At 29.4% G+C, this 14,440-nt stretch overlaps 1 protein-coding gene across 1 annotated transcript; it reads right to left on the bottom strand.

The window, feature by feature from the left end:
• Nucleotides 1-83: 83 nt before the first annotated feature.
• LOC105107782 (O-acyltransferase WSD1-like) lies at nucleotides 84-3,661 on the bottom strand. The gene is made up of 6 exons (XM_011001824.1): nucleotides 2,821-3,661; nucleotides 1,501-1,573; nucleotides 1,345-1,412; nucleotides 778-996; nucleotides 561-698; nucleotides 84-430 (listed from the first exon to the last, which is right to left on the bottom strand). The coding sequence occupies exons 1-6, from the start codon at nucleotides 3,571-3,573 to the stop codon at nucleotides 281-283; spliced, it is 1,401 nt and encodes a 466-aa protein (XP_011000126.1). The 5' UTR covers nucleotides 3,574-3,661; the 3' UTR covers nucleotides 84-280.
• Between the last annotated feature and the right edge of the window lie 10,779 nt (nucleotides 3,662-14,440).

Below are 14,440 nucleotides of genomic sequence, written 5' to 3'. Positions count from 1 at the left end.
TATTTTTATTTAGACTTAAGTTTTCATGTACTTGCATTTTTTTCAATAGCAATCTGTGCTTAAAAATCCGCTTAGAAAAGCTATGGCTTTTAATTGTGATTATAGCTTTAAAAAAAATTTAAACAATAGATTCTAAAAATAACATATGGAAAGGAAACGTGGTTTCCCAATAGCACACTAAATATTACAAGTATTTCATTCTACGATTAAATCGGTGTGGTGAAACCAATGTGCTAATTAATTAATGAGACAATGACAATATATGTATTCCGTGAGTAATTTATACAGTGGCTGCAGCTGCTTCCTTCATTTCAAACAAGGCATCTTCAAAGCACTTGGCAAGAAATTCTGGGTCCGGGATAATGTCTTTGGCTACCATGATTTGCATGTCAGCTCTTCCTGCATAGCTCACCATGTGCATCGTGAGTGCCTGCATTATCACCCAACAAAAAAAAAAAAAAACACTTGTATTAGTAACAAATTACTCTATGCATTACCAACCAACAAACAATGGCATTAAAGTTTAAAAATGGAGAATCATTAAAGTTCAGAGGTTGTACATGGGGTATGCTAGATGTATTCACCCTTATGAACGTTACAGGATTGCCTGACATAGTAACCAACTCTTGGGGTCCAACCACGTTTGAGAACGTAAACGTAGTATTACAAAGAACCCTGTAATTAAGGACATGTGCGGCCTGAAATGCAAACAGAATCGAGTTATATATAAGCATACATCAAAACTATGAGGTAAGAAAATCTCAATGTCTTGTTTACCTTCGGTCCTAGAAAAGACATTGCTAGATGTCCGATATGATACGTGAAGTGAGCCTCTGATGTTTTTTTCTTCCTGTCAATCATCGTCTTGGCTCGTCCCACGTGCTGAAGAGGGTCGACATCACTTTTATGATAAAAAACAGGTAGGAGAATGAAGCCAAACCTGTTGCCCCATCGTGATTGCGATCCTGAATTGTTCTTCAACATCTCGGATAGATCCTGAACAGGTCAGTCAGGAAACCATTTGAATGGCTTGCAAAGTATAAGCGAAAACATGTTATTAACCGTATGTAAAATGTCTAGATAGATCTATTTCGACAGGCTATAGATTTCTTTAGATTGAAACAAATAAATTATCCATCCTTGGATTAAAAAGTTACTCATTTACGTTATATTACTAAACTAGTCATCTGAAGTTCGCAAATGTTTTCCAATATGGTTTGAGCTAGTAGCTTTATCTGGGTTTACCTAGAATATGACAACTGTGTTGATAAGACATTGGTCCCGAATTTACTATTTTGGAATCTTGAAAAAACGTAGAGAGAGTGAAGGAAGAGGATAATTCACCTGCATGGATAGCTGTTCTCTTAAATTAACCATGGCCATTCCTGTTATTTGCTGGCCCTCTTTCAGAGCTACAGATGCATTGAATTCAATATAAATAGTACGGAAATGTTTGTTCAAAATCCGAAATCCAAGCACCAAAACAAAATCTCGCTTTACCTTTCGGAGATCTGTGATCCAAATATCTTGATAGTCCGTATGATATCACCCCGAACAGGACGTCATTAATGGTCTGCGTTAATTTGACAGAATCAAAGTCATTATATCAGAAATGAACAGCGTGTATGCTATTGTTCCCATGTCTGCCAGTCGAAATGTCCAAGGATCTCAATCATTCGTTGCCTGACAGTAATGTTGTTGGTGGAGACACCTGTTTGCCTGACTTCCATGTTTGTTTTTCCTTAATTAAGTCCAGATGATATTGCAAGAAAAAAAAGATTCACATAACTTTATTCTACCTGCTAGATTTGACTATTAACTTGTTGTTTCATCAGTGGCCACAACATATCATGAAAATCCCCGATATGAACAAGTTTTCTCACGATTTTTTCTCTTCTTTTTTTGGTTCAATTAGTTTTTCCCTCCCCGTTGATATGACACTAATCACATTGTGGGTCTTATAGCACAAAACATGACTTCCTGCTTTTTAGCGTTCATAAAGTTGTTTAGATGTCATGATCGTAGTATTGGCTGAAACAAAAACATGACAGAAGAAAAGGGCAGATTGATACAATTCGTAGCTCTGGTTTATTGTTAAATTAACTCTCTTAATCACCCTAGCATGCTCTTTAATCATTGATTACGCGAAGAACCCCTGGTCTATCTTCATCGTGTGATAATTATATCATAATCATATACTGTAAAATAGAGATACTATTAACATTTAGTGTTGACACATATTCAACTGAGCAGTTTGTTTATTTGAAAGATTTTAACCCCTGCCACGTGGTAAATATGATATGTTATGAAGTGGCTAACAGTCATGAGAGATGGTAATTGCAAGATGATAATTAGCAGGGCTTCTAATAATCCTGGTTACAAATAATCTAGACATATTTTTTAAACACCCCTTTCTATATATATTAATTAAACCATTTCATCAACCAACCTTGTATAACATAATTAGCTAAATTTTAAATTTATTTTTTAAAAATTACTAGTTTAAATAAGGTATGGATAACTATAACGGCGTTAATCTAAAAAAATAAACTTTTTCTATTCAATTATGAATTATTATTGATCAAGATTGTCGTTAATTAATTAATTAAAAAAACAAAACTTCAAATCCAACAACATTGTGGATCTAAAAAGGCAAAGATATGTTGTTGGAAGACAGATAGACCAGGTTGTGAAGCTAAAAGCAAAGACACCTTTCAATGGCTAATCACAAATTCACAAGCAAATCACTCCATCAATATATATAATAACAAAATCTGTAATTTGTTTCCCAGAAAAAGGTAAAAGAGCACATGTACTTACCGCATTAGCAACAGCTCCTTTCACAGTCTTCATATCTTCAATCAAAAACTTGGCAGTAGCCAATTTCCTCGGCCACAACTCCACCCCATCACCACCAGAAATCACGGTCTTCTTGTCACTAACCCACAAAAATCTCAACACAAACTCCAAACTAAAAGCCATGCTAAACCAAACCATCTTTAGAACTCTCAAAATAACCCCTCTCCAATCCTGCTGTTTCCCCTTCTTCCCATAATCCGGCCTCCTCATAGTGACCAAGGTAGGGATCGCCTCAGGATCGCTCGCTGTCCTGCAGCTCGCCAAAAGCATTGACATCAAAGAGATCCCATCTCCCAACGCATGATGAATCCTCATGATAGCACACTTTTGCTCCAACATGACGTGGACTTCCCACAAAGGCTTGTTCATGTCAAGTGGAGTACTAACTGATAAATCAGCTATATATTCATTCACTACTTTATCAACATCATCATCATCAGTACATGTCTTTTTGTTTACAATAATGAAGTGCTGATCGATATCGATATCTGTTTTTTTCCAGTGCTCCCGTCCATTCTTGTCACGTACTAGGATGCTGCAAAATCTTGGGTGCTTGAGCATGAGAGAATTCTTGATTGCTGATCTTGTGGAGTCTACGTCTATCTTGTCTTTTAAACCAATTGCACAGTGGATTATGGTATTCAGTTCTGGCAGGAGGAATAGTCTGCCTGCCGGAGTTACAGGCTCGACGGAGTCACTTTCCGGTGGAGCCATTGGAGAGTTAGATGAGGGCCGGGGGAGAGAGGAGGGGGACAGTGGAATTTAGTTTGGTTGGTAATTGGCGATTCAGATTTGCGGACACGATCGCTCTTTAATTAATGAGTGGGTGTGAGTTTTCAAAATGTTTAACTTTTTTAAAATTAATTTTTTTATCATTTTCTCTTTTTCTTCGTGAATACCGATATTTATTATAACTTTGCAGGTATGTTATAATTAAAGATGAAAGTAATTGGGATAGTGATGATATTGTTTTTTAAAGTTTTTATTTTATTTTTAATGTTTAAAAATTTGATCACCTACAGATTATGTGCCTTACATCCTTTAGATATTTATCAGCAGTGGCTTTCTTAGACTAACTATCACATTACATAGAACACTAAACTCTTCAGTGTTTTACCGTGAACTGTGAATAGTATAATTCATGGTAAAACAACTGACGAGCTCTTCAATTATAAGAAAATAAACATGCACCTAGGGTGGAATTATATTTTCATGTTAAAAAGTGTTTTTGAATTTTTATATTTTTTATACAAAATATTTACCATATAACTCATAGAATCAACTTCTTTTCTTCTTCTTTTTCGCATAAGATTATAATCTCAATTTTTTTTTTTTTGCAATTATCTCGTGAGATCAATGTTTCGCATAAGATTATAATCTCAATTTATTTATTTTTTGCAATTATCTCGTGAGATCAATGATATTATAGTTTTTTTATAACTTTTTTTTTTAAAATAATTAATATATTTTTGTAAATATAAAATAATAGTACCTGTTAGGTAATGTATGCGACATTTCTTGGTAGCTATTGATAACCTTCTAAGATAGCGTTCAAAAATAACATATCATCCTTTACACGATAGGACAACATCTAAAGTAATATAACATTCTCTATATAATAGGGTGATATATGTTAGCATTCATGACATGAAGGAGTTCTGATAACAACTCTCCTCTCCCTCTTTTTTTTTTTCTCCTTTACCTTAAAAGGTATGTTGGCTTTGCAAAGGGTCCTCAATCTTTTAATTGAATCAAATTTGTTTTATTTGTTTTTAAATTTCATCTTTTGATATTTGATTTTTTATGTTTTTTTTCCACCAAATTTGATCTTTATTTTTTATTTCTATTTATTTTGATTTTAATCTTTTGCTAATTGGATTTTATTTTTCTATTTAATCCCTAATAATTTAATTGAATTTTTTTTGTTGAATTTGATCCTTTATTACAATTCCTTTTATTTTGAATTCTCTTCTTAATTAATTGTTTTGTGGCGATTTCATCTCTTATTGTCTCATCTTAATTAATTATTTTGTGGCGATTTCATCTCTTATTGTCTAACTCTATTAAATTTTCATATCATATTTGGTAGTTATTTTTTTATCATGCTTTTAAAATCTAGTTCTAGAGTCGATTCTCATCTTGTCCTAAGTAACAGGTTGGGTCAAATAACCAAGATTACCAAGGTCAATCAGTTTTTATATTGGGTAGGAAGTAAAAATTGCATTATTTTTTAAAAAATATATAAAAACAAAATCAACGGGTGTTCACATGATTTTCCCTTAACTAATCACTTGATTTTTTTATTTAGCTAAAAAGTAAAAATAATATTATTTTAATAAAAAAATAATAGAGAAAAAATTCAATTATGATCCTCTCTTTTTTTATTGGTCTTTCTTTGTGTTTTTTTTTAAATTGTTTTTTTAATTTCATCTTTTTTCATTTGATCTAGTTTTTTTTATATTAAATATAGCACTCATTCTCTTGATTTATGTTTTTTATCCTTTTTTATATATTTATAGTTCTCATTTTTTTTATTGCTCATTCTTTTACCATTTAAAAAAAAAATTCTTTCAATCTTATCTCTCAATATTCTATTTTATCATCAAATTTTAATTATCATTTTTTTAATTGTTTACTTTTTTAATTATTTTTTATTAAATCCCTTATTATTTTTTTCGTTAGTTTTTATACTAGGTTTGGTTTTTATTATTTTGACTGCTATTTTTTTAAAAAAAAAAATTAATGGTGAAGAATTTTGTTCAATATTTTTGTATGGTCTTGTGTACAGTCATTTTGGTCTCATAATCAAAATTAATGGTTTCAAAAATTAGCATAATTTAACTTCTATTTTTTTCTATCTTTCAATTTTAAATTGTTAAACCTTAAATTTTTTTTATTTTTTATTTTTAATTTTTACTAGGTTATCCGTGGATTAATTAAGTTAATTTGGATCCAATTATATTATCACCATTTAAATATTTTTTTATATTAAAAAAATCTAATGACTTTTCAAACAAATATTTTATTATCCACAATCTTTCCTCCAATTTTTATTTTAATATCTTATTTTTTTAATCTAATAACATGCTCCACTCATCCCACCTGGGTTAGAGTTAGAGGTGATCATTTTTAGTTCAGTTCGGTTTTTATCCATAAAAAACAACCAAACTAAAAACCAATCTGAAACCAAACTGAAATCGGTCCAAATGATTTTGGGCATCAAAAACCAATCCAAAACCAAACCGAAACAGGTCGGTTATGACTGGTTTCGGTTTGGTTTTGGATTGGTTTTTTATGTCCAAAATTGAAAAAACTTATATGCCTTTTTTATTTGGTTTTTTCTCGATCCTAACTGCTAGAAAAACTAAAAAAGCACATGAACATGCATAAACATACACAGATAATAAGAGGGTTTTAGATTCATTGAATCATAATGCCTTTTCTTTTCACAAGGAAAACAAAAGTAATATTGAATCACTAATGAATTGTTATAAAATAGAATAATAAGCAAGTCCAACACCTAATTTCCTATACTCTAAAACCAATGATGAAACAAAATCAACAGAAAGCTAAATAATAATTAAGGCAACAGTAGAATCACAAAGCATATGATAATGGAAGGGGGCGATTAAGGACTGATTACCAAGGCCTCGAGGAAAGGGCGGTTGTGAGAATGGGGACTAAGACTTGAGGGAGGAAGTGGCTGTGTAAACAAGAGCTGGAGGAGAGGACAACTGTGCGAACGAGGATTGAGGCCTAAGAAAAGGGGTGGCTATGTGAATGGGGACTAATGACTGAGGGTTAGTCTTGAGAAAGGGGGTGGCTGTGCGAATAAGGACTGAGGTATGAGGGAGACGGCGGCTGTGAGAACAAGAACAAGGTTACTATGATAGGGTTAATTATCAAGTCTTAATGCTTATTGTAAAAGGTATAAACTATGGAGCTTTTTAGCTTTTTTATATTTTTGAACCAAACCGATTCGGTTCGATCTACCAAGTTCAAGCAATACAAAACTGAAAACCAAACCGAATCAGATATTTTTCTAAATATTTTAATCAGTTTAGTCTATTTTTTTTTCATGATTTGATTTTTTTAGTTAATTTTTTGTATTTTCTTGGTTTTTTAATTTTTTTGTACCCCTATATAGAGCCCAAAGAGCAAGTCCTCACATTGTCCAAGGACAAAAAAATAAAAAATAAAAAAATTCCTAGCTGAATCTAAGATTTGAAAAATAAATGGTATAGGTTTGTTTGAGAGTGTAATTGTCTTTCAAAATGCTTTTCACTTAGAAATATATCAAAATAATATTTTTATTTTTTAAAAAATTATTTTTAACATTAGCACATCAAAATAATTTGAAAACACAAAACAAAAAATGAAGCAAAGAAAAAAAATAAAAACTTTTCAAATTTTTTTAAAAGTACTTTTGAAACACAAAAATAAACAGAGTCAAATCGTCTGTAAGTTTTTTTATGATCATGATTAGACTCAAACTTGATTGGTGAAATATATAGGCATGCAAGTGTGTTTTTTAATAAAATAAAATAAAATTAATAACTCGGGTTATAATTTTAACCAAATAAATAAATTAATTTTATTTGAATTATATTAAAAAAAAGAAACAATGATAACAATAAAATAATATAAATATTAAAAAAAATCATGGTAACATGAAAAAAATATTTATTCAAAAATAGAAAAAATCCATTTGCTTGTGTTTAATAAATTTGTTTATTAAAATTAATTTCTAATGAAAATCGATACATATATAAAATTTATTGAATAAAAATAAAACAAAAAAATACGTACAAGGCTGCACATATTAAAAAAATTATCAGAAATAAATATTTAATCTATATAAAATAGATAAGAAAAATTATAAATAAATTATACTAATCTCCTAAAAATTAAACACATCCAATATAATTAAAAAATAATTACTATTTAAAAAAACTGGAAAAGCCACAAACAAATCACAGAGAAAGGGGTATTAATAAAACATATATAAAAAAATTACATTTTAAAAAAAATTAAAAAGTATCAAAAAATAAAATAAAATGTTATTGGGTCTAATAAACCAAACTAAACACTGACCCGTCAAGAAAAGACATGTGCACCTATTTGCTAGTTTCGGACCAAGTAAAAAAATTAACTAACTGTGTTTTCTATTATTAAAATCATTTGCAAAACTGTTATTACTAGAATAGTAGAATAAATGAGGAATTTTAATGACTCTAGTGACTCTTGAGACGTTTCTTAATAAACATTCTTAACAAGATCTATCAGAATACTTCTTGAAATATTCAGGTTAACAAACTTTCACATTGTTATCACTTGATTTTGCTTATATACTCATTAAACAAGTATTTTTAAACCTTTATTTTTACACACATACTTTAACATATGATTGTGGATTGCACATTGAATTATGATATTATTTATGTTTTTTTATTAAATAACAACTAAGGAAAATGGATAGCATATAATTAAAAAAAAATGATAATATTAATTATAATAAAAATGCAAAGAAGTTTAGTTTTGTAGCCTCTATAACTAAAATAATTAAGCCCAAAGGGGTGTTTTAACACCTAATACTTTAAAGTCAACTGACTTGAGAGTTATTGGCTCAGTGCTTGTTACATGGTTTAAGGAGAAAAGAGAATCAAACATTGTACTATCTACATATCAGTATCTGCAACCCGAGTTACTAAGCTCGAAGAGGTGTCTCAATAACTAATGTCCTAATACCAACTGATCTGGGAGTTATTAGCCTAAAACTCATTACACAGTTTGAAGATGTATTGTGTTTTAAGTTATATGCATATATATTAAAGAAAAGAAAAGAAAAGAAAAGGAAAATAATCTTAATCTAAGGAAGTTAACCTTAAATATTAGAACAAAATTTTATTTTCTTCTAAGTAAAACCCTTGAATTATATTTTGATATATTGAGCATAAATTTTTTTTTTATTAATATCTTATTTAAAAAGTATGAAGCAGATATATAAATTTAATAAGAATTTGTTTATATAGATAGATTAATGAAAGTTGAATGATGAATGCCTTGCTTTATGGAACTTGCAAATTATTTTTCTATTTTAACAATTTTATTACAAGGGACTAGTAATAAGCTAGTGGAAGGGTGTGATTAGTACTTAAAAGTATGTTTTTATCAAGGTTTTATATCATCATTTTGCACTTGAAGTATCAATAACTCCTTAACTAAAGCATGTTTTATAATAACATGTCTAATAATATAAGATATCTTTAATTTATCATAAATATTCATCTTAAATGCAAGCCTATCATATAAATCAAATAATTGATTGATGAGTTTAACAATTGAAATTGAGAAGACAAAGAGAGGGCCAAAAATAAAAAAGAGATGCTGACTTTGTCTAAACTGGAACACCATTTGATTATTGAATCATAACTGGAGCTGTGAAACTTGGATTTAGGTCTAGTTTATATGTATGAAAAGCTAAGATATAGACCTAAAACTTTTATGAAAAGTCCAAGATTTAAAAGTGTTATTTTCGAGTTCAAATGGTAGCAACAATAAAAAAGTAGGAATCTGTCTAGTAGCCTAGACACTATTTAGTGTTTAGCCCATATCTCGATTTTTAAAAGTCCAAATGTGCTAATTCTTATTTTGTTGGAAAGCTGAGATCATTTTCCAAAACTTTCATGAAAACTATTTGTTTAAATTCTGATATTAGCAATGATGTTTTATTCAGACAAAAAAATAAAAATTATCGACAAGTCAAGATGTGGTCATTCACCCAACAATTAGTCATTAAATCAATAGTTCTGAATTTTAGCCTATAAAAGAAGGCATTTGCATGTATTTACGCATCTTATTTTTCATATTAAGATTATTTCCTTACTTGCTTTCTTTATTTCTAGTTTTAATGTTCGAGTTTTATTTTATATTATAATTTCATTAATATCTTATTTATGTCTTTTATTTCCTTTGCTATACTTATATAATTATGTTCTCATCTTGTTTATTTATGTTTTTCCTCTTCAAAATGTTTGGCTAAGTTTAATATGTTAAGGTGAAATGGTTTCACTAATGATGTGGTGTTAGGATATGTATAATATAAACTTAATATGGACTTTAATGCTTACATCCAAGAAAGCTTGCTATTAACATTTTTTATCATTTTTATCTTATTAATTCTTAATACTTTACTTGTTAAATGGTTAATCGAGATTTGTGTTATATAACACTTAATACAATAAATGCTTGATTCTTCATAGCCAACTGTATGGTATAACCGATACTTATGCTATGAAAGGAACTTGATTTGTTGTTAACATAAGTTAGCATCATAAATTCCTGATAATATTTAAAAGTATTGACATTACTTAAATAAAATAACTAATATGATCATGTTAATAATTTATAATGAGATATTAATGAAATATCATCCGATTGGAACCTTCTTTATATGTAGTTTTTAGTTGAATAATAAAAAGAGTTTATATTATACTTATTTGAAATACCATTAGTGGATTCTCTAATCTTGACATTTGTTTTTATCATTATTTAATCCTCACATTAATCTCAATCTCAAAAAAAAATTTAATCCTCACATTAATCTCAATCTCAAAAAACATTTTAACTTATTATTATTATTATTATAGTTAATCTCCTTATAATTCGATCCTAATCTTGTCAGGTTATTTATTACTTTGACACTCCAACACTTAGGAAAAAACATCAATATTTTGATCATGTCACTTTACGAAACAATACCAAAAAAGCATACATACCAGTGACATCATTGCTTGTATTAAGCAATGATACTATTGATTTTCACCTATCACCAAATTAGTTAGGTGACTTGTGTTTATTTTATATATAAAATTATATATATGAATTTTTTCAATTTATATTTATAATTTAAAAAATTTAAATTGAAGTAAATTTATATATACAAGTAATCACATAAATCAAGAACTATACATGCAAATAGATGAATAAAAAATACTTAATGATACTTAAAAATAAAATATGAAAAATTAAGATAAATACGTGAATCAAGATATTTAATATAAAAAACAGGATATTTATCCGATTGTGTTTGCTAAATTTATTTATTAAAATAATTTTTTATTCATGCAAATGATAATAGAAATAATGACATAGATTAAATTAATCGAATAAAATAAAAGGGGAAAATAACACCATACAAAAGATAAAAAAAAATATATATAGATAAATCAGAAAAATTCTTTAAATTTAAATGTATAACTAAAATAATAATTATCATTTAAAAAAGATCATTTAAATAAAATCAAAGAATGAATGAGTACTAAGTTAAATATAAAACAAAAAATTTAGATAAAAAACCATTAAAAAATAATTAATTAAAAAAATAAATCAAAGGCTGAGCATTGTTCGGCCTAATAAGTTAGGCTAACATGCCTGACCTATTTTGTGAGGGTCCACGCGACTGGGCCCTTTTTTTTCTTTACAATTGGGAATGAACAACATGTCGTCTAACCCACTTAAAAAAATAATTTCTTGTTGAGGCCGACGATGCGTCATCTGATTTGCCTAGATTCCAACCATTGTAATTTCCGAAAATCAAGCTCATATATTTTTTTACCTAAAACATCTACAAAAGCACTGTGAACCATAACAAACCTATTTAAGACCTCAAAAAAACCCAAAGACCACTTTAAAAACTGAAATCAACCCATGCTCAGATCTATTTTTTTCACGTACTTTAAAGGTAAAAAAAAAACACTTAATATGAACTCCCCTTATTGAATGTAATCATTTGACACAAATATCATATGTTTTGTTGGCCTACATCGATGTTAACGATACTTTTCTCTCTCTACCACCGGAACCCGATGATCTCTCTCTTCTCTCTCAACTTGGAATTACAAGATACAAAAGAAATGAATTTTTTATACCAAAATTGAATTGAAAAAAATATTGAGATACTAAAATTGTATAATTTATGTGATTTTTAAAGTTTGAGGACTAAAGTGTATATTTTATGAAACTTATAACACGCCACCCATGTGAGGAAAAAAAAAGTTTTATTGGCCTATATTTGTGTCAACGATACTTTTCCTTGTCTTCTCTCTCAACTAGGGACTATAAGATAAACAAGAATAAACTTTTATGCCAACATTGAATTGAAAAAATATTGAGGTACTCAAATTGTATAATTTATATGATTTTTAAAGTTTAAGGACTAACATGCATATTTTAGAAAACTTATGACACGCCACTCATGTGAGGAAAAGATGGTTTTGCTCATTTCTATATGAGATGCAAACATTGGGTCCTAGTATATGTCCTCAAGGAGCTCTTAAAGCCTAGACAAAGGTCTACATGTAGTGGGCTAGTTGGGCCAGTTAAGTCTTTTCGAAGATTGTGTCAATTGGGTCAACCGAGCTTCTCGAAAACTATGACAATAAGACCAACTAGGCTTTGTGGACACTCCTCAACCTTCCTGGATTTAGTACATCAAAGGTCTGTATGGCCCCAAACATGAGAAATGAGAGTGGTCTCAGCCCCTATTTAGGAGTGCGGTCAAAATAAAGAATTGTCAATTCTTTTTACTTGAAATTATTTTTTTAATATAAATTCTAATTGTTTTGATGTGTTTCTGAGTAAAAATTATTTTAAAAAACAACCGCTATCAAACTTCCAAACACCTCTTTATGCGAGTGTTCGGATAGGATCGGTGGCCCGTTATTTTTTGTGGTAGTGATTTTGATTGACCTTGGCTCGTGTTTTTTGTCAAAGCTTGGTGACTAGCGTTGCAAGCCTCAAACTCAATCTGGATTCATTATTGGCGTGACCAATCTGGCTCAAGAGTAAGGGGCTAAACCTGGACACATGCAATACCATTAACAACGAAGAGGGCAATCTCTGTGAGTATTAGCACTGCCCTTCATGGGAAAAAACCACACCAAAAGGACCATAAAGACAGAGTAAATGCGATCTTCATGGCTGATAAGAGAGGGTAGGGGTTAAATCTTAATTGGGATAGGATCAATGTTTAATCCTTTGTATAGAAGGGATACCGGTTCATGCAAAAAAGAAGAAGAAAAAAAACATGTTGTTCACGTAAAGGGTGCAAAAAGTAGAGGCGAGCAAAAAAACGATTAAATCGAGAAAACTGGAAAAAAATAATAAAAAAACCAAACCATGAAAAAACCAATTAAAATTTTGAAAAAACTGACTGGTTCGGTTTCAGTTTTATAAGTTTAAAATAAAAAAAATTGAATAAAAACTAAGAGCTAAACCGAAAAACAAAGTCAAAACGAAAAATCGAGTCATCCGATTAAAACAGGTTTTTGTTCAAAAAACTAAACCGAACTGAACCCAAACTGGTTAGTTTGAACCAATTTCAATTTGATTCTTTTTTTTTAAAATTTTAATTTAGTTGTTTTCTTTATAAAAACTAAATCAAACTAAAAATGATAATTTGCAGTGAAAAGAGAAATTACCTTAAGAATCCCAACGAGTTTTCAACCACGCAATCTCTCATAAACCAATTTGAAGAACCTATATATTCCTATATGTGTACATACAGGCTAGCACTAATTTAAATGTATCTCTTGAAACATGTGTTTATGTATAAATCAAGTAGTATTTAATCGTGTGTTATGGCTCAATAAACAGTTTCCTACATCCTTAAATACATTAGTATCTGTACCTACCACGTGCTGAATCGGACTCGGGGAAAGTACCGTGGGAGTTAAAGAACATTAAAATGACATGATAGATCTCGCTCCCAGCTTTCATGACCTTGATTTGTTAGATTCATGCAACCCCGTGTTTTAACGTATGCATCTTATTGCTTCACCTTTTCCTTGTCATTCATGTATTGGAAACATAATATATATATTTATTGAAAACAAATTATAATAATGTGTTAAACAAACGTGCTGAACTTCTTTGGGACCACCTCCAGAGAAAATATTAATCTGGACCCGGTCGAAGAATAGTTTTAATCGCTGGGCCCGGTCCCGAGCCCGAGCCCATCACCCAGTCAGATTCTCAAACATAGCTATTTAACACTTGGTCCTTGGTTACCATGACCAAGTTGAAGCACTTATCGCTGGATTTGTTGCCCGGGCAAAATTTCCTTTGACGTAAAATAATATTAGGGTGAAAACAAATCCTAAGTTACGAGTTATTGATTACGTAAGTAATTTCAATAATATAGAAAAAAATATATAACAATAATCAATAAACTAGTAAAAAAAAAAAAAGAATCACATCTAAATCTATTTTGATTATCAAATAATCTAATATTATAAAAAATTAAAAAATTAAAAAAACATAGAAACCAAGTGAATTCAAAACCCCCACTATTATGGGTAAACCTTCACTATTATAAGTATGATATTGAGATAATTTTATAAAAAAATAAGTTAAAGAATTTAAAGGAAGAAATTAAAATAAATCAATTTAAAAAATAAAAAATAAATTTATATTAACTTTTAAAATCGGTAATTTTGATTATACAGCGGAGACTAATTTAATAGAAAAAAATAATAAAACCCTAAAAAAATTAAAAAAATAAGAAAATATATTAAAGAAA

Source organism: Populus euphratica, unplaced genomic scaffold (genome assembly GCF_000495115.2).
Source record: "Populus euphratica unplaced genomic scaffold, PopEup_1.0 scaffold166.1, whole genome shotgun sequence".
Classification (NCBI taxonomy): domain Eukaryota; kingdom Viridiplantae; phylum Streptophyta; class Magnoliopsida; order Malpighiales; family Salicaceae; genus Populus; species Populus euphratica.
Note: the sequence above shows the minus strand (reverse complement) of the source record. Positions and strands in the feature narration are given on the sequence as shown.